General features: G+C 45.1%; 1 protein-coding gene across 1 annotated transcript in view; it reads right to left on the reverse strand.

Moving 5' to 3' along the window:
• Kif5c (kinesin family member 5C) overlaps positions 1–26644 on the reverse strand; it is a 148363-nt gene that overhangs the window by 89944 nt on the left and 31775 nt on the right. The window contains exons 2-3 of the mRNA XM_055600296.1: positions 9724–9814; positions 1167–1240 (exon numbers count right to left, since the gene is read on the reverse strand). Of these exons, the coding sequence (XP_055456271.1) occupies positions 1167–1240; positions 9724–9814 (165 nt within the window). The remainder of the gene's footprint in view (positions 1–1166; positions 1241–9723; positions 9815–26644) is intronic.

The following is a 26644-nucleotide window of genomic DNA, read 5'->3' on the forward strand; positions in this document are numbered from 1 at the left end:
TAGATAGATAGATAGATAGATAGATAGATAGATAGATAGATAGATAGATAGACAAAACAGAAAAAGAGGCACTAAAGAGTTCCTGTTTGAAAGACAGTTTAAAACCATCAAGTTCCACAGTTAAAGCATGAGTGGGGCCACCCCTCCCAGTGCTTACCCAGGCCTGGTATGTACTTTACCAGTTCACATTAGAAGGCACATGTCGGTTCCTACTCATTCTGGTTGTGGGCAAAGTGCACCAGGGCCTACCAGAGAATCCAGCCACACACACATAGAGTGGGCCGAGCTGCCACACTGGTACCGTTGTAACAAATACTTTATGGGGCCTCTTCTCAGTGACAGCCACTGTTATACATATTAACAAAAAGATGGACGAGGGCTAGGAGCATAGCTCAGGGGCAAGGCACTTGCTTAGGGTTCATAAGGCTCTGGGTTCAAGCCCAAGCTATGAAAATAAAGAAAAAATAAAATAAAAAAGGTAAACAAGACAGCGAGGCATGATGGAGCACGCCTTTAATCCCTCCAGCCCTCAGGAGACATAGAAAGGCAGATCTTGTGTGTTCAAGGCTAGCTTGGTCTACAAAGAGAGCTGGGACAGAGAAACCCTGTCTTGAAAACCCAAAAGAGAGAAAGGAAGAAAATAAATAAATAAACAAACAAGACAATGAAAATTTCTGCTCTAGAAAATTGTAGCTTCTGCTATCCTAAAATTCACCCAGTGCTGCAAAATATTCAGTGTTAAATCTAAGAAGATGGAAAAACAAGAATCATGAAAAAAAATTAGAATTGTGTGAGCTCATACCATATCCCATTTTTAAGAGTTTCATCAGCATAAACAGACATCACGCAAGTCAAATAAAAGTGTATCTATCTGTAGGCTAAATTAGGTCTAAAACCCAGTCTCTTTAAGTCTCTGACCTACAGGGTTTTGCTTTGTTTTGTTTTACTTTTAGTTTATTCTAAAGAGACTGGCCTCCTCAGAGGACTTCCGCTCAGCAAAGGACTTTTGCAGCAGGTCCTGTCAGTTAGGGTGAACTGCAGTCTGTAAGGATCTATACCGCCAAGGACAGAACAATTGGGCTAAACCTAACCATCACTGCTGTCACATGCCACCCAAGCTTTGCTGGAAGCACCAGCCACCTCAGACACTGACAGTGAGAACTTACCTCCATGGTATGGGTTTTTCCTGATGAAGTCTGCCCGTATGCAAAAATTGTCCCATTATAACCCTCAAGGACATCTGCAGGCATAAAATAGATTAAAATTACTTCATTACTTTGATCCTACACTGGTCATATGAGTTAAAGTTACAGTTTCCAAATGGCCAATTCATTCTTCTTACACACATGAAATGTGCCAACTTTAAGTATGATTGTGAAATAAGAACAGAAATGAGAGTCCGCTGTCCCACAAATAAAAGAGGACTCGCATTCCTGCAGACTCATGACTGAAGGGGAAGAGCCATTTTTAGCTACTTAAAGCTTTCGTGTATATGTTGGTCTCTTGAGATCATTGGGGAGGGAAAGCAAGCAGGCTTTCAGTTTCTGGAGATTAGAGTAGAATGCCTTGCCTAAAGGTTTGGTCTTGGTCAGGTTGATCTGGATCCTTCAGGCTATTTCCCAAGTAGGCCTCACCAGAGTCCCGTCAGAGCAGACTAGAACTAGGGAAGGGAAGGCACCACATTGCAACTGAGCTCCTCAGACAATGCAATCACCATGGAAACCGGCAGGCCTGACATAAATTTAATGCCTCTGGTTTTTCTGACTGCCTTGCTAGCAAGACGGCCTGGGCCCATCAGCCTCAGGAATTCCTCTTAATTACACAATGAGCACACTGTGAAAGCCCACAAGCATGGCAGGCTGGCTTCCATTTCACACAGCGATGCAGAGAGGCATGGAGGTGGGGGCTGCTTCATGTTTCGGAGCAGAAGACTGTTGGTGGGAATTCTTTGAAAGCAGCAGAGGTGATTAAAGCATATTCCCTCCTGCCTTCCCCTCATCTATTCATCCATCACAGAAAGGAAAATGATACATAATTAATATCCTTGACCCACCGTTTGGCACCAAGGGAAGGGATTTTCAGTGCAGTTGATAGTGAGGGCAAGGAGAGGTGACCTGTACAGAGGATGCTTTCTGGGGACCTGTGAGAAAGTCAGCTCCACCTATTTCAGATTGGGAAGGCCCCCTCTCTGAAACTTATTATGATAGCTTTGTGTAGTTGTCGTTCGTTTATTTTGGTAGGTTTTCAAAAAGAGAGAAAGAAAAAAGAAAGAAAGAAAGAAAGGAAGGAAGGAAGGAAGGAAGGAAGGAAGGAAGGAAGGAAGGAAGGAAGGAAGGAAGAGAAAGAAAGGAAGGGAGGAAGGAGGAAAGAAAGGAAGGAAGGGAGGAAGGAAGGAAGGAAAGAAAGAAAGAAAGAAGGAAGGAAAGAAGGAAGGAAGGAAGGAAAGAAAGAAAGAAAGAAAGAAAGAAAGAAAGAAAGAAAGAAAGAAAATATATTTTACTAATATGAGATTGTAGAAGTATGACTTGGAATCAGAAAAGAACAGAATTTCTTTCAGGAAGCTAAAAACAGGAAACAAGGAAAAAGTAAGATCAAAAGAAAAAAAAAATCCTAACAGCCCTTAAGAGTTTGTATCAAGTTGTGGGTGGGGAATTCTCATATATATCAGTCTTCTAGAAATGTTTTTTGGAAGTGGTTTTCCTGGTAACAGCAGGAAGGGGAAAAAAAAAACCTGAAGAAGTCAGTGTTAGGGTTAGAGGTTTAGGCTTCAGTCCCATGAAAATGTCAACTCTCAGAGAAAAGTTCCTCCCGGGCTGAAGATGATGCCAGGGCGGTATGCCGCCATTCTACCACAAACATGTACTTTGACAGAACCCCAAAAAGAAAGAAAGAAAGAGACTCCATCTTTCGATTGTGCTTTTAACGTTCTAGAACACTCATAACACAAACAACTGCAGGCAACTGGAATGCTGAGCGAGCACTGTCGCAACAGAAAGTTTTCTATTTATTAGACAATAAAACGTCCCTCCTCAGCCAGGCTGTGGTGGCGCATGCCTTTGGCCCCAGCACTGGGATGCAGTGACCTCTCTGAGGTCAACGCCAGCCTAGTTTACAAATCGAGCCCAGGATAGCCAGGGCTACACAGAGAAACCCTGTCTCAGAAAAAAAAAAAAAATCTCTCCTCAAAGGGAAGGGCCTTTCTTGCTTTACACTCACACATATGTGGAACTCTGGGTTCACTAGCCTGGGGTCAGCATCCATCCAGCTCCTGGCCAGCTCCTTTTTTCTCACGTGTGGCAACCTGTTCTCTGTGGCGGCTCTGAACAACCCATCACTCCCTCAGGGAAACTGACCTCAAAGCCTAAATCCAGCCCATACTCCTTTCTCCACGAGAGAGAAAGAAGCTGCTTCTCTAAGAGGCCTCTGGGCCACTCTCACCAAGCACAATACACAGTCCTACCAATTAGGGAGCTTCTATTCCCTGTTCTCCTGTGTTTACAGCCTGGGTCACAGCATCAAGTCTTGGCTGGTAGAGTACTCCTCCAGTGAACACAAAGCACTGGCTACAGCCCTCAGCACCCCATAAATGAGGAGTGATGCTACAAACCTGTAATCCCAGTTCTGATGAGATGGAAGCAGAGGTCAGAGCAGCAAGGGCATCCTTAGCTCCATGAGGGCTTGAGGATAGCCTGAGCTAAATGAATGCCCATTTGACATGCCTGAGTGGTACTGGCTCGTTTTGGGCTCAGGTACTGAGAGGCATAAAAGACCATACTCAGAGAAAATCCACTCTCTTTATTATGTCAACACTGAGTACAATTTCCTTTTTTTTTTTTTTTTTTTTTAATAGAGAACATATAAAACCCACAGAAGCAAACTCTGACTGGACTTTAAAGTACCTAGAATCATCTTACAATTAATACACTTTGGAGAACATCCTGGGTCAAAACTAAATGCAGCTGATGTTGCCCTCTATCGACTCAATCCTGCACTCGAAAACTATTTTAAAAGATAAGGCCCTGTTAACCTAGGGCTATCTATTTTCTCAGGCATGAGAGATGTGTTTGTTTATTCAGTCTGTGTTTTGTCTTGAGTGGAGGGCACAGGCAAGAGAAAGGCATGGCTGAATGGTGAAGTTCAGGGGCTGGAAGAGGAGCCAGCACAGAATTCGAGAGAATTAGAGCACTGGCTGGTGCTGGGCCCTGTGCAGAGGGACATGCTGCCTCCTGGGCCAGATTGCAGCTCCCAACCAAAAGGCCCACAAACAGACACGTTCATTGAAGTAAATGGCCGACAGTTCCTGGGCCTGAGAAACGTATTTGCTTTAGTCTCTGTCGAGCAGAATGACTATTTCCACATGCTGGCCATGCTCTTCCAGATAGAACCTTTCCTTGTGATGGTGTCTGGCATGATGTGATCTCAACTCACACCACAGAGCCACACACATCACAGACTGCTGTGTATCCGTCCAGCAGCCAGGCAAATCCAGAAGCTTCTACTACAGGTGACAAGTGCCATCTTCTTTCCCAAAGAGGAGGGGAGAGGACAGGGACTCAGAGACCCTGGCCAGCTCCAGCTGCAGATTTCAGAAGCTCAAGCATGCACCCTAGGTTCTGCTCATGTCTGAGTGCAGGAGTGGTGGGAGCAGGGCTGTGTCCTTTACTAAGAAAGAACCTGGGAACAGTTCATCACACCTACACATCAGCACTCTGAGAGTCTGCCTAGCCTCCTAAACCTCTCCAGGCGAGATGGAGGAGTTTCAGGGACACAAAGTTTTCTGCCAACCGCTAAAGGCTGCTCAGTTTGGGACCCTAAGACTCTTGCCAGCAAACCAAACAACTCAAGCTGTTTGTAGAATAAAGACCCACACTGCATGCACCGATGGCCACAAAAAGGCAGCCACTTCCTGGGCCCGAGAAACACATTTGCTTTAGTTAGTCTCTGCAGAGCAGAATGACTGTTCCCACACCCAGGCCATGCTCTGTCTGGAGGACCCCACTCCTAAGCAAAAGCACGCTGCATGTCAGAATGGAAACCACCCTACGACTGACCAGCAAAAAGATCTGGGACCACAGGGCTGTTCCTTCTCCTCTACTCTCCTCCCACACCCATTCCTATCCCTGTCATGTTGGACTGTTAGTCAATAGTCCATATGGCCTGTTTGAAAAAGAGCAACTCATAAAATAATTACTTGATGATTGTGTGTCTATGAATGCCCATTGTGGACCCATCAGAAAGGAAAGGCAAGATAATTCAGAGCATAGTCAGTCAGCAAATTGTGGGTCTCAAGTCCCAGACCCACTGTTCTTCTAGATTTGGCCAAAGTGCTTTGTTCTCTGAGCATCAAATTCCACTTTAATATGGTGGGAATAGTAATGTTTACACGTCATAAGCTGAAGATTTAAGATGCAACATCTACGGTGCTTAAGAGCAGGCATAAAACAGAGCATAGAGAATAATGAAATATCTGAGTATATCCTTCTAAGCTTGGAGCTTTTCTGCCTGCAGGATAACAGTCCAGCATGCCCACCAGAGGATCCAGACTGTAAACTCCTTTCCCACCGTGTACTCAACACCTTACACAGCCCTCTGCACTACCCCAGCAAGCCGCACCATTTGTGCTCTTGCAGGTCCTACTGCTACTACTGCTCCATTATTACCTGCAGTCCCCAGGGCCCAACCTTTCCAAGAAGCTTTCCCTAATTCTCCACTTCCTCTCCTCACCCACCAAAACTGGCACCAAGTGGCACTCCTCTGTGCTTTTGTGGTATTGTACACACACCCATCTTAATGCCTCTGTGTATGGGAATGGAATATGCAGCTGTCTCTTCTTCTATATTGAGAGCCCCTAGCAGACAGCTTTATATGCTTTGGTGACTCCAGTCTCTGGCAGTGCTTATCACATAATAAGCACTTTATATAACCTATATAAACAAATAACTGTAGCTTAAAGAAATCAAAACTGGAAAAGAAAAAAATCTTCTCTAGCATTTGGGCAGTTCACATTCAATTACTTTAGAAGGCAAAGGCCCAGAGTGACTTCTGCTGGATGACCTCAACAATAATATCCAGCAACCATGGAGTTTAATGCCTAGGTACCCACAGGAGCCTTATTTCCTGTGATTATAGCCACAAAACTTACAACCTTTTCACACAGAAATGGAGGAATCTACATGCTCTTTCGGCCAACATTTTGAAAAACACGGCAAAGATGTGGGAAATGCCAGGATTCTGCAATGGCAAATAGAGCCTCAGACTCCTTAAGGGTTTAAATAGACTAGGAAGCAAAGCACACTAGCCCATGACAGCATCATGAATCAGGGGACTATGATGATCTTCAGAATCATTTGATTCATATCCAAGTCTCTAGAAAAAAGAATGCTCATTGCCCCTTGTCCCAATCCTAACTTAGGTAGGACTCTTATAAAAGATAACCAAGCTATGTTCCATTATGTACTCCGAGATGGTCTCGCTTATATATGCACGCTTTGCCTTGATGATGCAGAAAGGAAAGTCATTTCCTCTCACAGTAGCCTTGGAGGTTACTTTTAAGGGCCCACAAAAAGGAGAGGTGAAGAGGTCTTAAGCAAAAGAGTGGCTACAAGAAAACATATAATATGAAGGGAAGAGGATACAGGGATTTAGAGTTTTAAACAGGGATAAAGATGGGAAATGAAGAGGGAGGAGGTGGGCAAGGTGAGCTATCCAAAACTAAAGTTGTGCAAAGAATCTTTGAAACTTCATTTCAAACTACAATTAAACACACACACACAAAGAGTTTGAACATAGATACCCTGCATGAATAGTAGACACGAGTTACCAAATGAAATCTCAGTACCAAGAATGAGATACCTCACTACAAGTTACTGGTCAGGAAGGCCCCAAAGCCCCCAACACAGTTCAGGTTTGCCATCGCTCTTGGTTGTGCCGCACAACTAGATAAGACCTGATTGCTGAAGACACCAACACATTGGTTGTACAACATAGAGAAATCAGTTGGGAGTGACTGGAAGCTTCCTCACTGCTGGCTAGCTTGATAGTACCACAAGGTGCTACACAGGCCACTGGCAGGATAAAAGACATCAACAGTATGCCTGCAGCCTCCTTGCTACAATACCAACCTGCCAGCTAAGACTCACCCTCTGGTTCAATAGTGGCATAAAGATTAAAAGAGTAACCAACTAGTTAAGGCTTGGATTTGAGGCCTATGTCATAGGAAGGAACTTAGGCCTGATACTATAAACCTGGCCTTTGTCCATAGTGAGGCACATACCATTGTTGTTTTGCCAAACAGTCATACTATCAAACTGGCTTGTAAATATTTATGCCTATACCCATAGCGCAACCCTCAATCTTGGCTTCTCTCTGCAGTAGCCAATAGCTAATGTAGAGACATGTTGCTGAGAAAAGTATTGAGAGTAAGTGTCTGTGAGTAAGTGCTCAGCCTTCAGTAGGATATCTAACTCCTACATCCCCCAAGGCTCAGAAAACAACATGGAGAGGCAAAAAGTGTCGGGGAACCAGGAGTGCTGCAAAATGCTGTCTTCAGAACATGACACGGCCATTACACCCATAAACCCTCGGCAGCTATGAGATTGAGTCAATTCCTGCAAACATTACTAATTAAGCTCAGTGTCCAAAAGGAAGGGGGTGGGGTGGGAGGGAAGTACATGAGTAGTGAGGGAAACATTGGTGGGTGGGAGGAAGGGAGGAGTTGAGGGTTTTCCAGGAGAGTGGAAGGAAGGCATTAGGGGTGCAAATAATCAAGGTATATTGTTACACATATGAAAAGAATAAATAAAAGACAGTCTAATTTTTAAAGGTTTAACAAGTGTTCAATCAGGCCTTTGTCACCCTAACAATTTCTTTTCAGGGGAGAATAGGGTATTCTTCATTGCTGCCAAGTGAATATATTCACATTACAGCCACAGCGCCCTGCAGATGTCTGTTTATCATATGCTGAGCCCTGTTCCTCCAAACAGTTTTCTTCATAGATCGTCATCTATACAGGGGAGCAAGTTACCTAGATATAGGATATCGTCACAGAGACTGCTTCTTCTTAATTTTGTTTTTAGCTGATACATTTAAATATCAAAAAATGGGGATGAGACTATTTCTGACATGTCATACTAAGAAAATATCCAAATGTGAAAGAGGCTACACACTAGAGAAAAACACTCAAAGACAATTACTATTGTTTGTTAATCACAGTTTTTTCTAATGGAGTGCATCCATTTCTAATTATGTTGGCACAGAGGTAGCTGGATGTATTTAAATGGCCTTCATGCTTAGCACAGCTTGTGGTAAATACTATTTGCTTCTGATAATGAACTTGGGGGAAGAAAAGGATGGAAATTCTGGCACTTGTGATTAATCTTACTTTAATTTTTAAAAAAACTACATACAAGCTCAATCATAGAAGAAGGTAGGCCTGAATAGCATCAAACCAAGGAAGGCATATTTCACAAGCAGAAAACATTCAAAGAGAGGCAAAGGAGGCAACGAAGGAAAAAGATAAAAACTACCATCATCTGTAGGCCAAAACGGTTCATTCAAAACAGCTGAAATCTAGGCATATTTTTTCTTGTCAGTTTTCTATAATAATCTCACTGAGAAGACCTTCAAAATTAATTGATGTCTGTAACAAGAATGTGAATAAACATACATCACAGCAAGGAACATTGCATGCTGACGTGAGTCTCCCACGCAGGTGTCCAGGGTCAGAATTAATCTAGCAGATGTACCGGGGCTGAATTTCATGAATTTCAAATAGGTTAGTCAGCTCAGCTCCTGAAAACAACAGATCTGAGGAAGCATGATGACGCTTCTGTCTTTAAAATCCATAGCTTCGTGTAAGGGTGGTGGTACCAGGACCTCTGAGCACATGACTGCAGTGGCATTCCAATCTGAAGGTGAGGATGTGATGAGAAAAGCAAGGGAGCAGGAGAGGCCCCTCGGCTCTGTCCAGATGGCAGGCCCTGCCTGCCACAGCATGCTGCAACCTGCTCCCGCTTTGAAAGGGCAAGGGAGAGCAATGTGCAAATTGCTTCATCGCCCTGCTGTTATTTTGACACAAATCCTCCAGGGCCAAGGCCAGTCCCAGCAAAAAGAACTGATCTCTGAGTCACAAAGGCAAGAGCTTGAGGCTACCTGTTTGGAGGGACAAATGTCGGGATGTGGTAGGATGGCTGAAAGTGGATTAGATGAAACTGAAATTAAGGAATGCAGTAGAGCATGAATGGCTCAACAGCCTCCTCCATAATGGCACTTCATGACACTGTCAAACATCCCTTGATGGCAAGAGCAACCTTTCACCTGTAGGACTCCCTTCTCAGAGGAATGAGAATGGCTCAAAAGAAACGAGCCAAGCATGTAAACTAAAGCACTGAGCAATTCATTTCCTCCTTCAAAAGAGAGAGAGGGGCACTCTACCTGCAGTTTCCTTAGACCATGACAGAAATACTGTGACTACCTTGTTTTTTCAGCTTTCAGGTAACAGAATAACCCCACCAAAGAGATGGCAAAAGAAACAAAGAAAACAAAACCGGAGGCTGAATAACAGTGACTGACATCACAGCAAGTCAGGGCCAGAGCCAAGGCAGCAATTTAGCGTTTCCAATTAACAAGCCCCCACTTACAGTTGAGGCACATTGATTGCCAGGTTGCAAATGTCACTTCCTGTTTTTATCAGTGGAAGCCCAGGAGGAACTAAAGCACACTTACCTTTGACAATCTGCTTCGCACAGGCATTGTAGACCTGCTCTTGGGTTGTGTTGGGCGGCAAAACTCTGTCAAAGACGTACGGCTTCCCTTGCTGAAAGCACATGAAAGGAGAGGGTGGAGAAAGCACATTAGGGGTTTAGGCCTAAAAAGCACTAAAAGCAGTAGTTAGACCACAGGCAGCTCAATCGCCAACCCACTCTTTAAAGCAGGCCCTTCCCTCGCCACGGAACCTTTACAGCATGAGCCATATCGCACCACATGTATGGATGCCGGGTGCCAAGGGCCTGAGTGCACAAATTCTCAAGTAGGGGACACTTTCCTAGATGAAAAGGTAGACATTTCATTCCTTTGAATATATTTATTGAGAATTTACTCTGGACTAGTTGCAGATATGTGAGCTGTTCAATCAAGTGGAGATGATAACTCCACTTGATAACTCCACAGGCAAGAATGTAGACACAGGAAAATACAGCATGGCCAGGTATGGAGTAAGAGATGACAGACCTGGCTAGAAAGGTTTGACCAGGTCAGAGGATCATGAAAAGTTCAGCAAGATGGATGGCAGGAAACTACAGAAGAATGTCCTAGGCATGAGCATTCTGGGATGAGTGGATGGCACAGGATCTGATGTATTCAGGAAATAGTAGGTACCACAAGCTGGGGCTAGCAAGGAAATCAGGAGCCAGCTCATGTAGGGTACTGCAGGCTAAAATAGGTAACCAAATAAAACCTGCCTGTGTTGTACTGGGGCTGGGGAAACGGCATGATCAGATTTAAGAAGCCATTCTCAGTAGATGGCAGCAACCGCGACCATTCCACAGAACTCAGTTTCCTTGCCACAGAGAAGCGATGTCTACACCGAATGGAGATTTTCCAATCAAAGGAGACCTTCTATGCAATTAAACAAGACATTTGGGGGAGGATTGTTGTCTAGGAGTTTGGTTTGCAGCTATATATGTAAAATTCAAAGAAATTGCCATTTCTAGGGAGTGGGAGAGCTGCACCACAGCGCCAAATAGATCCTGCTGCCTGTCACTCACTGTTCAACAAGGATCTATGGACATTACAGTGCTGGGCACAGCACTGAGCATTAAGGGAGAGCGGGTAAGACACGGGTCCAAACCATGGTTTCCTCTGCCAACAGTGCCCAGGCAAATCAGCAACTCTGCTTTCACAGCCTGACCCACAAATCACAAAGAGAAGGACAGAGGACTAGAGAAGGGAAACAAGGGCTAAACACCACACTTCCTACGAGTCAAGGACAGACTGGCTCCTTAAAGAGACAACTGCTCTTCAGAGCTCCAAGAACAAGACTTGGTCCATCCTATAAACTCCATACAAGGAAGCACGAAGCCGTCACCTAGGCTTAATGGTTACTATTCACTGCCACAGGTCCAGGCAACTGGAGGTGAATCCTAGCTTTAGGCCTTATATTTGAGCTTTAGTTATTGAAAACAGAACTGAGCTAGCCAGGTAAACAAGTTATTTCTAATTTGACCTTAGAAAAATGGAGAAATTTTAGAAAACATAAAAAAGAGGGGAGGGGAAGAGGTTTGTTTTATGCACAGAGGCAGAACTACAGTCATTCTGATAAAAATTATGAGACGGGATCATTTTCTTACTTTAAAAAAAATCCACTTTTAAAAAGTAACCTATTTATGTGCATGGCTGTTTGCCTATATGTACATGTGACGGTGCTGATCTCCTGGAACTGGAGTCACATGTGAGCTGCCATGTGGGTGCTGGAAATTGAACCCAAGCCCTTCTGAAAGAGCAGTCAGTGCTCTTAACCACTGAGCCATCTCTCCAGCCCTCCATTTTCTTATTCACAGTTTTGTACTCTTTGGTTAGTAAGCCAAGTATTTATTTGGTTGAATAACAAAAAAAAATATTCCTCACCAAAATGGCTATCTTACTAGCTTTATCCATTTTCACCTTCAACCAAATATCAGGGGTTGGAGAGAGCCATTTGGTTAAGAGTGAGTATCAGTCTTACAGAGCACCCAAACTCAGTTCCCAGCACTCATATCAGGAACTAACAACTGTCTGAAATTCCAACTTCCTGGGATCCAAGACCCTCTTCTGGTCTCTTTAGGCACCAGTACTCACATATACATAGCCACACACACTAACACATAAACACAATTTAAAATGATTAAAAAAAAATTAAAAAATTCAATCAATGCCAGGAGAGTAAAAAATAAAATTAAACATTTACAGAAGACAGAGGATGTATCTGAGTGGCAGAGATCTTGCCTAGCCCCCATGAGGTCCTGGGCTCCATCTCACATACTGAAAAAAACAAACAAACAGGAGAATAAACATTTACACAATTTGCCTAAGTCATCCACTGAGCCCTCTGGAAACTACTGCAGAAACTTAGAGAGAACAACAGTGCAGACTGTGTTGTCCATCGCACACTCCTCTGTTCAGTCTTAGAGAAAGTGTATTAACGCAGCAGGAAAAAAAATGACCTTATCAAATGATGGTGTACACTACAGACAGGTAGGATGCCCCAGGCTTGCCTTCCAGATTAAACACTTGCTGTCACATAGTGCATTTTCCTTTAAGAGAGATAGAAGACAAGAATTCATCATTCCCCTTTAAAAAATATCAATTACAAATTCACCAACAACATGATACTTTTAAATGACCTGAAGTTAAATCCCCCAAAGCAACTGCCTTCAAGAGTTTATGGCTGGGTTGACATTGAGAAAAGATGAAACTCTCAAAATAATGTTACAGGACCCATCTTATCAGAACAAGCACATTAGTTCAAAAGGTAAGCATTTCAGTGTCCTTCATACACATGGCTACTTATACGGGCTTTTGTTTTTAAATGAACCTTAAAGCATTAAGAGAGAGATAAGAACTGTTGTTGAAGACTTTCAGAGAGCCGATTTGTACCAATTGTATATAATTGTCTCTCCTCCTCTTTCTTCTCTTCCCCTCATCCCTCTTCTTCTTCCCCACACCCCTACACACATTTTAATAGTAGGAATATCTCACAAATTCTGGTCAAAACAAGAACAAAGGTTCCTTGCCCAGAACCCCCAAGAAGACCAGAGTCTAATGTTTCTGATGCTGCAATGGCTGAGGAGTCTGCAGGCAAGCAATGGGCCCACCCGCTCCACCATTTGCAACTACAGGACAAAATTCAAATAACATTGCTGTGTAGGTGCTGGACAGTGGCACTTGGCCTGGATGGGGCCACCATTCGCCAGCCTCTGAAGACACTTTTCCTCTCAGCACATGGCCTCTCCAGCCTCTGTGGCCAGTGTCCTCTTCCAGCATCTCTTTCATGTGGAGATGGTCAAGTACTGGCCTAGACCCAAGGTTTTTCATTGTGCTCTTGACTTTTAAGAAATTTAAATGGCTATTTCAGCCTTCATCCAATGTTCAGGGTCAGATGCCTACTAGAATTCTACCTCTGTGGGTGACCCTTAGCCACCCAAACTTAACAAGCCAAAAGAGAACCATCACACGCTCCATATCTGAAGATCCTAGCAATCACCTAGATGCTCACCCGGAGCACGTGTGGTGCAGTGTGAACCAGAGGTTCCCATCAGGGATATAGCCCAACAGTTATCTCAGTTCTCTCTATCAGTCTCCTCCACAGAAATGCCAGAGGCCTCTCGCCAGTCACCCTGCTCTTTTTCCTCCCTAAAAATTCATTTCCATCATTGGCCAGAGTGAATATCCTCAAACTAAGATGACATCACTTCCCCATTTGATGGTCCCTTGTGGCTCCTGTTACACACACACTAGACTCTTTGCCCAGGGCTGCCTACACTCTCCCCTCTTACTGCACTGGGGCCCAGTGAGACCTTCTGCCCCTTGTTCATTCCTTTCTCAATGCCTTAGTTATTAAGCTCCCATCCCCTCAGTTCCCCTTAAGTTCAAACCTGCATTTAGCTACGCCTTATGAACCATTGTCTTAATCTGCTTTTATGTTGCTATAATAAAACTTCATTCTTAAAAGCAACTTGGGGAGGAAAAGGTTCATTACATCTTCTAGGTTAGAGTTCATCACCAAGAGGAGCTAGGTCAGGAGCTTAAGGCAGGAACTGATGCAGAGGCCATGGGGGAACACTGCTCACTGGCTTACTGCCTGTGGCTTGCTCAGCCTGCTTTCCTATATGGCCCAAAGACCACCTGCCCAGGGATAGCACTGTCCACAGTAGTTTGGACCCTCCCACAACAATCATCAATCAAGAAAACATTCCCAAAGACACGTTCACAGACCATTCTGATGGAAGCAGATTCTCAGATAAGATCCCTTCATCTCAGGAGACTCTAGTTTGAGACAAAACCAATCAGCACATTCTTCATATCTCATATTCTTCATCCTTCACGGCTTCTATGATTCTAACTAAAGCCACCCCACCCCACACTATAACCTGGAGATTTGGTTTGCTTCACAATAATGAGTATAGCACCTATTTCCAACCAATCAAATGGTCCGTTGCAATGAAAGTATTTATCCAGCTAGACTAGAAGTTGTAAATTCTGAGCAGGTTGACAAAGCCACTGAACCTCATAGAAGGAATCTGGACGGCGCACTCCATCCTCATTACTACCGTTATGAAGCTTGCCAGCACTGTCATGCAGCCTCTATGCACAGTGGCGCAATTGCATGGGAGAAGAATACTAAAATTAATGACCTACCAGGATCACATACAAAAAATAATAGCAGATGGTCCTTACACTTCTCTCGTTAAAATTAAAAACAAAAACCATGCCACCAGAATTCCTAACAAGTTGTTGAGAGCAAAATGTCTGTGAACCATATGGCCTGCCTATTAATACATCTGACCTGTCACCCAGCAACTGTTCTCCTGCCTGCAAGGAACTCAACTGCGAAAGACAAAGGAAAGAAGAATTATCCAGGCATGTCCAGAGGATGAGGACCAAGAGCGACACTGAGAAATGAAGAACATAAAATTAATTGTTCTTACAGATTATTAAGAAGTAACCCCAAAACAATCTTAAAGACTGACCAAGAGTTGTGAGCAAAAGCAGCCATAATTTGAATGGTTTTGTTATTACTACTGTCTTCATTAAGAGGAACAGAAGGAGGATAGAAACTAAAAAGAATGACTACCATTTCCACTGGAGAGTTGCTGGTTGTTGAGAGCAATCATTAGTCATGGATGTCTGGATGACTTCATTCTCCAAAGCACAGGATGACAGCAGAGGAGAGGATGACCTCTTTCTGCCTCAACTGACCAGCTCCATGCTGACCATTCAGCCAAGGGTCCCCACCCATGTATGCTCCATCTCGTATGCAGCTCTATGAGATATCACCACGCTGTGCCACGAAGTAGAGAGCCAGTAACATTGTCAGCTCTGTGTTTTGTAGAAATACCCTTGGGGCTTTCATTTCCAGTGTTTTTCTTTTACATGAAAAGCAGGAGGAAATCAACCAGTATGTTCAGAGATTAAGAGAAAAGACTAAAGTAACTTGATCGGTGTGGTGGTAAAAGACAAATGGCAATTAATTGTTAGGCATGGCCATGGTACTGACCTGCAGCTAGAAGAAAGGACTTGAGATCTGGGAAGAAGTAAAAAATGGTAAGAAAGCTACCAGGTATGCTATGCCACCCACTTTTGTCAACAGAAGAAAGGAAGACAGAGTCTGATCAGAGGCAAGGAAATGGCAGATATAGGCTTCATATGTAATGATGAGAAAAATATTAAGAACATTTCTGGAATTGTTAATCCCCTGAAGGTCCTTCAGAAGAAGTGATATGGGGAGAGGGCAGCTAGGTAGGCAGCCAGTCCATGCCTGGGTTCTAGACTCCAGGCTGCTACATAGAACACTAAAATCTCTGCTTTGAATCACTCACACTTTACAAACCCAGGGGACCAAGGGCATGAGTCTCCGGTCCTTTCTTAAAAGATCTCCCTGTTTTGTTCCCAGTCAATTCTAAGTTATTTCTGAGTATAGACAATTAATTGTCCCATGAACAAAGACCCAGTGCTGTAGTAGCTGCAATCCAGCTGAATATGTACGGCAGCCATTCGATCTGCTTGCGGGGACAATGGCCCATCTCCATGAGCCTGCACATGACTCGGCCAGCAGCATCCTTCAGAAAGCAGTGTGCAGTGTCATCTTTAAGCCCACCTCCCTGGAGCATGAAGCCTGGCACTGTCCTCCAGGATGAGTCAGACAAGGCCCCTGCCTACAGCAGCTCAGTCACTTTGGAAACTTCCTCCAAAATACTTCCTTCCTGTGGGAAACAAACGAGATGACTGGTATGCTTGCTTCTGAAAGCTGTGTGGCTTTGTTTTTAGTCAAAGGCCTCTAGAGATACCCAAGGTTAGGGCCTCAGTAAAGCATCATATTAGCCTGCGTGAGGAGGAATTACAAGGACTTCCATAACAGTCTGAAAGAACGGTTCTAAAACATTAGCTAAGAAGCCAAAGTCCTTGGGCTACTGTTGATGCTCAATTTTTATCAACATAAATCTATTTACCAGAAGCTTGAGGGGTTGTTTGTTAAAACAGAACTGACACACACACACACACAAAAAAGTCACCTCTCTGTGCAAATCAGAGCAGTGAGCCCACAAGTCCTACATCACCGTCTATTTCCAGAGCCTTCCTATCACCCTCAGAAGAACCCCTTATTGGATTAGCAGTCAGTCTCCTTCCTCCCACCCTCCCTTGTTCTGGGCCACCGCTAATCTGCCGCCAGACTTCACAGAACTGACCATTTTAGGTATTTCATGTAAATGGAGTCATAGTGTGTGGTCTTCCAGTCAGCTTCCCTCACCTAGCATGTAATGAAGCATGTCATGGCTTCATTTCAAGACCAAATAATATTTCACTGATTGGATATATTGGATTTTGTGTACCAATCATTAACCAATGGCACCATTGTGTTGCTTCTACTTGGGGGCTAGTTTGAACATTCGCATACAAGGTTTTATGTGAACGTGTGTTCCCTTTGGGGATGGACTTGCTGGGCTATATAATAACTCTACATTTAAGTTTAACTTTGAGGAACTGGCAGATTGTTTTCTGAAGTGACCGAGCCATTTATTATTCCCACCAGCAGTGTATGTAGGTTCCAGTGTCACTGTACCCTTGCCAACATTTTCTGTTGTCTGTCTTCTTTATTATAGTTATCTTGTAAAGTGGAGGAAACAGAAGCCACAAGCTAGGCTTCCTGTGAAGACCAAATACAACCATGCAAATAAAGGGTCTACCATAGTGCCTGATGCTTTAAAAGATGCTCGAGACGAGATCGGTGTTACTCTCTATCGCAAGGTTTGAGGACTGATATGCAACTTATACCAAGAACTTGCATTGCACCAAACTTCCCAAGCCACGAGCCTTCAAGCGAGATACAGGAAAGTGAACCGCTCGGGGCACCTGCTCAGAACTTGGCACTCTGTTGCCCTCACGGCACACAAATGTGGAATCACATCTTGGCCTCTTCCAAGCCTACGGGTCTGTGACTCAGCTTCATAGGATGAGGTGTGGTTACATACACAAAAACAGTGGCTTTTCTTCCAGAACAATTTTCTGCATTCTTTCAGAGTAAATAGTGCCATGTTCAGTCACAAAGCCCCTGCAGGAAAGGTAAGAAACTGGGTCAAATTCAGGCACTCAGACACTCAATAACTTTACTACTTACAGTAGCTTTGGGGCCTTCGAGAAACATGAGTGAAATGCCCACTGCCAACATGAAGTAGAGTTCTAGGAACCTGACTCACCAATCTCTGCAGACTGGCCTGAGCTTTCTCTGCTAGCTTCAGCATCCCTTGCTCTACTGGCTATGCCTACTGCTAGAGTCCTCTGAGCACTTACAGCAAACAGGCCAGAAAACCTGACTCCACCTCCAGCTAGCAGGCTTCAGCCAATGGCAGATAAAACCTGGGGGTCAATACTTGAGCTGGCTAGGCTAGGAGTGCTGTAAAGAGGCCACTGGGCAGCTACTCCAACTGATCCCTAAAGTTCCATCTGTTCATTGCAGCAACTCCAGAGAAGCAACACCTTGGCTTCCTTGCTCCCTGCCTCACTTCCCTCTTCAGTGTTTCCTGGGTTCTCTGCTCAGAGTAATCTGCCCTTTATTCCAGTCTCGGCCTCTGCTTCTAGAGAACCCAAATAAGGTAAAACCTCGGACACTTTGCTCCTTTATACCTTTCATTCATTCACTAGGTGCAAAAGGAATCCGGATTGGTTAAATCACTGCCAAGCATGTGGCCGTTACCCAAAGTGCACAGGCAAGGTGAGGAAGTGGGGCAGGGAAGAGTGGCAGCTCAAATCATTGTTAAAGTTTGACAAACTAATCCAAGTGCGATGGCACATGCCTGTAGTGCCCGCAATTCAAGAGGCTGGAGCGAGATCACTTGAACCCAAGAGTCCAAGGCCAGCCTGAGAGAACAGCAAGACCTTGTATCAAGAAAAAAATTAAGCTTTGGCCTGGCGGGGGGGATGTGCCTTTTCCTTCATGCAGGTGCTGGTCACCTGCCAAGCTAGAGACAGGCAGGGGCCTCACTTGCCCAGAAGATCACAAAGCCCCAATTCGTACAAAGTGCCCTACTAGCTCCGGAAGGTCCTGGACTAACATGGACTAACTACTTTGCACCTAACAGTCTGCGGCAGGTGCTCAATGCATTTGGGCACCAGCAAGGCTGGGCATGGTGTGTTAGGGCCCCATCAAAGGGTGTGAGGGTGTAGGAGTACTGTATCCCTGTATGCGCTGTATCTCTCCTTTGCGTCAGAAATTCTACATTCTCATCTCCCACTCCTAGATTTTAATAGACCTGGGGGCTCCCCATCTTCCTATCTCCCTTTGCTGTTCACCTAACTCTCTTATTTGTCTGGAAGTTGCCAGAAAGTTCCCAAGGCAAGGGGAGAGGAACTCTGCACACTGGAACAAGCTCCTGTACCTACTAAGGACCAGCAGCTAGCTCTTCCCGTCCCGGCCATCCCCTCCCCAAGGCCCACCAGTCTCTAGCTGCCCAACAGGGAGACTCTAAACCCAGGCTGTCTTCTCCATTCCAGCCGCACACTCTCACGTCCACTACCCCATATCCCACCTGCACTGCGAGGTGCGGTGAGTGCAGCTAGAAACATGAAGCCCCAGGGCAGCCATACTGCTGCCCCTCCCCACACTGGCTCTGTGCCCTTAGGAAGGTGGCTGGTGCCCATGCTGGCTGAAGCCAAGGCTGCTCCCAGGAGAGTCAATGATGAAGCAGACGTCCACAAAGCGGTGCCCGGCTCCCAGTGGAGTTGCCAAGGCAATGCCAACCACTTCACAGATCGAAAAAGAACAAAAGCAACAGACGAGAATGAATCTTGTAAGTCTTCTTCCTGCAGGAAACCAGGCTGCAATTCTCTCCATTCTGCCAAGATCCCCGCTGTGTGGACACATAGGCACTGTCAAGATCGCAGACAGCTATGAAAAAATATTCTGGAAGGCATACTGCCAGAGAGATAATAAAGAAATTCAGAATTATCGCCTGCCTAAGAAGAATAGAGACAGAAGTATGGCTTCTTTTAAGGAGAATAATGAAGACTGTTTCAAAAACATGGTGATTCTTCACTTCCAATCAAAGCAAAACGCACTTCTTCCTCCCCCACCCCCAGTTTCTGTGCTCTAAACTGCCAGAACGCAGAAGAGAAGGTCGGGATAGCTGGTCCTTCCCTGAGAAGCTTGCGCCTCTCATTCTAGTGCCCTGAGATACTCACCTGTACTTTCCACCTTCTCTCTCCCAGAAAATGATGGATCCCTGCAGCTCTAACACACTGAAACAGTAATGGGAGACAGGAGTCTCTAATGTTCTCACAAGTGGCTTCTGCCTCAGGCACATACAGCTCCAGAGGAGCTAGGCTTCAAGAGTTCTCTGGTCGCTGAGATGTTTAGTAAGAGAAGGGAATAAAAAACATCTGCTCTAGTTACCTCAAAAGATTTGCTACCAAGTCAAATCTGAGAAAAAATAAAATTTTCCTCAAAGAGGAGGCAGAAAACAAAATTTTTTCACAAAACGTAAAACGGAGAAATTATTTCTGCCAGATTCACAGTAACAGAGGCAGTGTGTGCCTTCCTTCTGGGGCAAGGTGCCCTAGCAGCAGCTGCCAGGAGCAGCAGCATGTCCTTAGGTCAAACCTCCTTCCTCCCAGGTAGGCTGAGGCCTGTGGTGGCACCAACAGCAATGGGAGCACATGCGGCACGGATAGGAGACCTTCTGTCCAGATCATCACCTGACTAGCTCAGCAACAACCCATAGTGCAAATAACCACACTGGGTAGAATTAGTGATTTACCTGTTTCCTCACCAATGATAAACAGTCCACACAATTATAATTACCTGACACACTGGACAACTTGACTTTCATGGTGTGTTCAAGTGCCTCCTTACTGCTTGCTCTTTAGAGGTATGGGACAGAAACATTAGCCTCCCTTTCTGAGAAGGGGAACCAGCGTCCATGGACATACGGAAGACAGAAATGTGAGCTTAGATGAGCACCAGCATCTCGGCTCCCTGCTGAGCCTGCCATCCAGAAGACCTTCCTGGATCTTGTCACTGTTCTTCCAGGGACTCATATATTCCTCAACTACAGATTTTCTAAGAACTTCACATCCGACCAAATCTGTGACCTTACACAACTTACCCATATTTTCTAGGCCTCCCTCCTCTACAGAAAATGAGAGGTGGAATCCCTCTGGCTGTAAGATGCGATAATAATAGAAAATGTCATGTTCAGAACATGACATGACACAACTCAGAACGCAATAGCTTGCTCTTCCCTGTTAAAATAACTTCATAAATTGCAGGAGGAAAGTCTCCCATGAAGAAGACATGATGAGCAAAAAATCAGTAGGCTCAGGCAGCTCTGCCTTGATGGCTGTCTAAGGACACACACAGACATTCACAGACACAGTGAGGATTCATGGAGGCTTGAAAGGGATAGCTGATGGATACGAACTGTATCCAGGACTTCTGTAGCTAACTGCATTTAGGATGGAGGGGCTGAATGCGGGCAGCATGAAGCTTCGGCCGACATTCTAGTCCAGTGAGATGCCATCCTCACTCAGGAGACAGGATATTTGGCCCCTCATGCAGTGGTACAATGCCCAGTCAACAGATAACGTGAAAGCCCCCTTCCCCACACAACTTTCCCTTAGCGAAAATTGGTGTCCCTAAATTCAGCCACAGTTTTCTAGTTAAAAAAAAAAAAAGTCCGAGTGCTGTCAAGTGTAGGAAGATCATCAGCTCTGTACCTTTTAAATGATTTTACTTTTTAATTGGCGACAGAGGCAACTCATTTTTCTTTCTTTTTTTTTTTTAATTGTTTATTATTTATACAGTTTTCTGCCTGCAGGCCAGAAGAGGGCGCCATAGCTCATTGTAGATGGTTGTGAGTCAGCATGTAGTTGCTGGGAATTGAACTCAGTACCTTTGGAAGAACAGTCAGTGCTCTTAACCTCTGAGCCATCTCTCCAGCCCAGCACCTTAACTAGAGAGGCAAGGTGGCCACACACAAGAGAAGGCAAAATCCATGACCTCCCAACACTCCTCTGCCTCACTTGCCTCCTTTTTGAAGCCGGACTGCACTCCTTGAGACACTAGTGGGTTAGACAACAATGTACCATCGAGATCAGCTGTCAGTTCTCCCACCGGGACAGCAGCAGCTCACCTATCAGATTTATTAGTTAACAGCTCAGAAAAAAAACAACGGTTCCCTCTGAGCCCCAGGCAGCCTGTTGAAACTGCTGCCTCCCTGGATACGGATGCTGCATGGGCCAGCTCAGCACCTTTCCTCTGACCTCCCTACCTCAGTCACTCATTCTCCCTCCTGCCAAGCCAAGTTCCATCCTGTCATCAAGCCCCTCTCATTCTGCACCTTCTGCTTGTCCTCTCTGCCCTGAAGGCGCTTTAAAGGACATCTGCAGTTTCAGCCAAAGTCTCACAGAGAAGACAGACAACTCCACCTCCAACTCAGAGCACCAGACCTCTGCCCTAAACAACACAGATGCAGTTGACCTCTATAACTTAACGCTCTGCATTTCTATAACCAACCAACCAGATCTGAAATATTTTTTAATTGCCTCTGTACTATCTCTTTTCCTTGCCATTACTCTCTGCACAATGTGGCACAGCAAAGGTTTAAAATGTTTAGATCTTATTATGTAAGTCATCTAGGGATGATTTCAAGTGTGTGTTACATGCAAACACAATGTGACTTCACATGGAGGACTCAAGGATCGAGGAGGTTTGAGGCCCAAAAGGTACCCTGAAGCCAGTCCTGCACAGATGCTGGGCGGCAGCGGTAGGCTGAAGAGAGAACTCGCAAGTCTCTCCTTTTCCTCTGCATCCTCCTCTTTCTATCCCTGTCCCTAATCGTCTAGGCTGACAAGCTTGGGGTCAGCTTCTCCACATCAGGGTCAGAGTGATGCTTCTTGCCTCTGGTCGCCTACCTCTCAGCTTTTCTTACCACTTTTCAAAACTCCCACAAGAACCTTCTAAGTGTCCACCTAGTTTCCCCTCCCTACAGCACATCTCAGCACCGTTTTTCATATACATCCTCCTTGGCCAAAGTCCTTTAAAAGGGTGCTCAATAATTCAGTAAATGTCTACTGTACAATGCCCCGCAGCCTACTGAGATACTCTTCACTACTTACCAGCTGGGTCTTTCCCTACCAAACACCCTGGCTATGTGCTTGCAACTCTCCTGCCGGCCCCCTGCTTCCATTATTCCCTCTAATCTGAATGCCATCTAATAGCTTGCCCTTGTTTTCTGTCAAAATACTGCTTGACTTGTGTCAAGCGTTCTCTTTTCCAACGGTAAGGACAGAATGTTTCCTTGAGTGTTTCCAGAGTGTTCCCTGACTTTTCCTCTTCTTGGAAGCCAGTGGGATACATACTGCTCAGCTGTGTGACCTCCAGAATTATTGTCACTTGTTCACCTAACAAGTTCCCTCCCTCTCCTTTGAGCATCCACAGCAGTCCTCCTCCGGGGGGGGGGGGTGTCTCTGATCATAGTCTACTCCAGACTGCAGGCGTCTGGAAGCACCATGCCATGGAAAGAAAGCAGGATTCAGAGTTAGAGCGCAGGGTAAGACAGGGCTGACACATTCTATGGAGCATACTAGTCCCGCTGCTGTATACATTTCTAAGTAACCACACTTTCATCTAATTGCTACTCTGCATTTTACAGGGACCGAGGTTGGACTCAGAAAAGCCTTTGGCTTGCACAGGGTCAAAAGCCTACATCATTTGCTTCTTCTGTTGGTTGTGAGAACATGTAAACAAGGGACAGTCTAAAGAAACCCTCTGGTTGCATTCACTTTTAAGTGACTTTTCAAACCACTAATCCTGGAGGCCACATAACTAAGTGGTTTATTATTTGTCTCCCACTAGCTTTGCTCCAGACAACACTTTAGACATGTGGGTTGCGGTGACAGCTGTTGCCTGGGTTACTTTTCAGAAACTCACAGGCCACTTCTAATGAAATCACTGACCCTTCATTTAGGCCTGCACAGGTATCCAGTGGATAAGTGAAACAGAGCTAATGATGCCACGATGAAGAAAATAGAGATACTGCCAAGATTTATAGGGGCATCATGACCTGGTACTATGAGCAAACCAACCGCCCCATTTCCCAATGTTTCATAACAGGATGCGGAGGCCCAGGGACCAGCCTCTCCCAGACTAAGGTCCTGTCCTTCCCTTTGCCTAAGGATCAAAGGAAGCTGAAACTTATGCAAGGTTAAGATGCTTCTTTCCAGATGTTACTCCATCACCTTTGCTTTACGAGCATTCCAAAGAAATCCTTTCTTCCTTGTTGCAACAACTTGTTCAAAACTCATCAGGCCCCTGTCATAGCAGTAAATAAACCTGTTTGAGTTCAGTAATAAACCAACTTTTAATAGGCATATAAAATCACTGTAGAAATTGCAAAGCAGTTTACTAACATCATAACTTTCAGAGAATTTTAGTTAAGAATTTGTTTCTTATCTCACTCATCTCTGAGTGGTTCCCCTCAGTGTTCAAATCTTCATTACAGATGATTAAATAATGCAGTCATTTCAAAATGTCACTCCAAAATACTGTCAACCTAATGTCTATTGCCAAAAACAGACTTCCATCTTGAACAACCATAGCAAAGCTCCAAGGTGAGTATTAAAAACCCATCTTAAGACATGGAAATCAGGGGTCAGAAAGAATACTAAACCTTGTCAGAGTACAATACGGAGGAGAGGCAAGAAAGTCTGACTTCAGAGCTCATAATTTCCCAAAGTTCAAAACTCCTGACCACAAAGATCCAATCCACTGCATCTCTGTTCAGCATTTCTGCACGGACACTGTCAGGTTGTAACGTGTGGCTCAAAAGGATGTGACAGCAGAGCCGAGGCCTGCAGGCTTGCCAGCTCCTGAAAAATCAAGGGCAGAGTTCTCCAGGTAGAGGCAACTTAAGAAGCATTTCATCTGCTGGGAAGTGGGCCACTCCATCCAAAGAGAGCAAGGCACAGGATGGTAGGGGACGGGGAGTTCAGAGAGCAGCGCTGAGAAGCCCCACAGCACATTCTTCTGTGATATCCTTTTAAACAAAGAAATGGCCTGTTCTGGTTTCTATTGTACCACTGTGGCCTGATGCTTAGGGATATAAACTATGAAATGAAACAATCATTAAGACCAATGAGGAAGCAACAGTAGAAATCCTGAAAAAGCTGAGGCAGCTTGACAATGAAGATGAAAGGGGCTGAGTTGAGAGGAAGGCAACGAGGCAAATATGGACAACCAAGAACCATGTCACAAGCTCTTGTATAAACAAGGAATCTAATTTATTGGCCACTATGTTGAGGCACAGGTCACATATAATTTCCAGCATCAGTGCTGACTAGGCCAAGAAAGACTGTCCATCTTAATCTCACAGCACTCTTTAGAAATTGCCTCTCCTCTTTCCACCTTCAAGTTCAAGTTCATCAGCTGGAAACAAGGAGAGAGAAAACTCGGGGATAGCACAAGTTGCCAAGTTACATTCTCACATGCAGTGAAATGCATGTCAGCATCTGTGACATGATAGGGACAGCAGGTCAACTCCTCAGCATCTTCAGTGGGTACGTGGCAGATCCATACCCAGTGTCTCTGATTCCAACACCCATGTTCCTTCAGCCACAGTATGTGCAAAATGTGAAGACCACCTGTAGGGAGAGTGAGAGGCTTCACAGTGGCTAGAGTAGTCATGAGCTGGCCAGCACTCCCTAGACTGCTCTGGATAACAGCCCTTAACTCTGTCTCTCCCATTTTGTGTGGCAAATTTTTCTAAGTACATGAATCTTTATTTGTTTAACATGTAGGTATTGAGGCTCCCTGGACAGGCCGCCTGCTATATTCTCAGAAGCCAATAGTGAGAAGGAGACAGCTCCCCAAGTATCAAGTGTTCACAGTCTGATGAAGAAGGCAAAGAAGCAAAAAGGTAGGAGAAGTGTGTACTTTAAAGGTCTATAAATAGGTGAAAATTCAGATGGTGTTTTTAAGGACTTTTCTGCTTTTGTGCCACACTGGCCTCATTATGTAGATAACTTCACAGATTCGTTCCGTTGTATTATTCTGTAATAGTGCTGTCTCATGAAAAAAGGTGTCAGTTGAAGAAATGCAAAGTCTCGCATGAAGGAGGTCTTCTATTTTAAGCAAGCATTCAGAATGCTGGCAACGCTGCATAGCACCTCCCTCCAGAGGCAGTGACGATGGAGGCTACGCACAGAGTGGGGAGCGAGAGAAATGGAGAAGGTTAAACCACTCTGGAACCTACCACGAGTGGGGTGTGCTGCAGAAGCAAGCCCGCTGAATCCTCGGGTGGTCCCACAGAATAGATATCAGGATGCCCACTTCACAGCAAGAGTCCCTGAGGCATGGGGAGTCCTGCACAGCTCGAATGAGGTTTTCACCTAATTACATGTGGGATTGGACACTCTGTTCTTATTTCTTCTATTCTGCTAAGGTCAGGATGGATCTTTAAAGGTGACTCAAGGGTTAGAAAGCACAAGCAGGGCATATGGGTTCAACCTCGTTCGGTGTGGTGCAGAGCTGTTTCATAGGGTGGCTGGTACCCACTCAGGGTATATTAAGGTTAAACTGAGATCACTGCTCTACATCTCCCCTAATGGTAGAAGAAAAGGTCTCTACTGTCCACCTGGCCCGGGAGGATAGGATAACCTAACAAGTATCCAGACAGCGGGGTCTTGGAGGACCAGAACTGTGGTGTCTTTAACTGCTTACTAACCACAAATGCCTCTTCTGAATCCTTCTCGGTCGTACAGCCCACCTGCTTCAAGGCCTTCTTTCTGGTACACCTTGACCATGGCTGAATGGCAACTCCCTGCAGAGAGGCAGGTAGGACTTCTTACCTAGTCTATGCCTAGTTAAGTTATTGGAAAATGAACACGGGCAGGACTTCTAAGACAGTCATGTGAGCTGCCTGGAAAAATCCATGTCCCCCCTTAGTGAAGCCCTGGATGCCTGTTCCAGATCAGTTACACATCTGTGACTGTGGCTGCCACTGACAAAAGCTGTTGATGTCAACAGTGGCAGCAGAGACCAAGCAGGCTGGGAAGATCCGAGATCAAAAGAATGATAGGAACTCCAATAGCGCTACTTCGTCTGCAGGTGACCAGGGCAGATGGTCACTGATCCTAACTTGAGAGTGTCCGCTGACCAACTACACACATCCTGGTGAAGCAGCAGAGCAAGGAGGCAGGTGCTTCCTCGATTCCTTCCCTGACTGTGGGCCACTCAGTCACAAAGGCCAACTCCCGCGCCAGCTCCTTGGAGGACCCTCTCCTTCCTGCTTTCTTCAGTCATGGGCCTTTGGTTTGAGGTCAAAAAGCCTCAAACTTGGAACCACACATGGAAGCCACCCCACCCCCATGCACCATCAGATTCATCCCAAATGACACTGCT

Source organism: Psammomys obesus, unplaced genomic scaffold, assembly GCF_907164565.1.
Source record: "Psammomys obesus unplaced genomic scaffold, mPsaObe1.curated_primary_1811, whole genome shotgun sequence".
Lineage (NCBI taxonomy): Eukaryota > Metazoa > Chordata > Mammalia > Rodentia > Muridae > Psammomys > Psammomys obesus.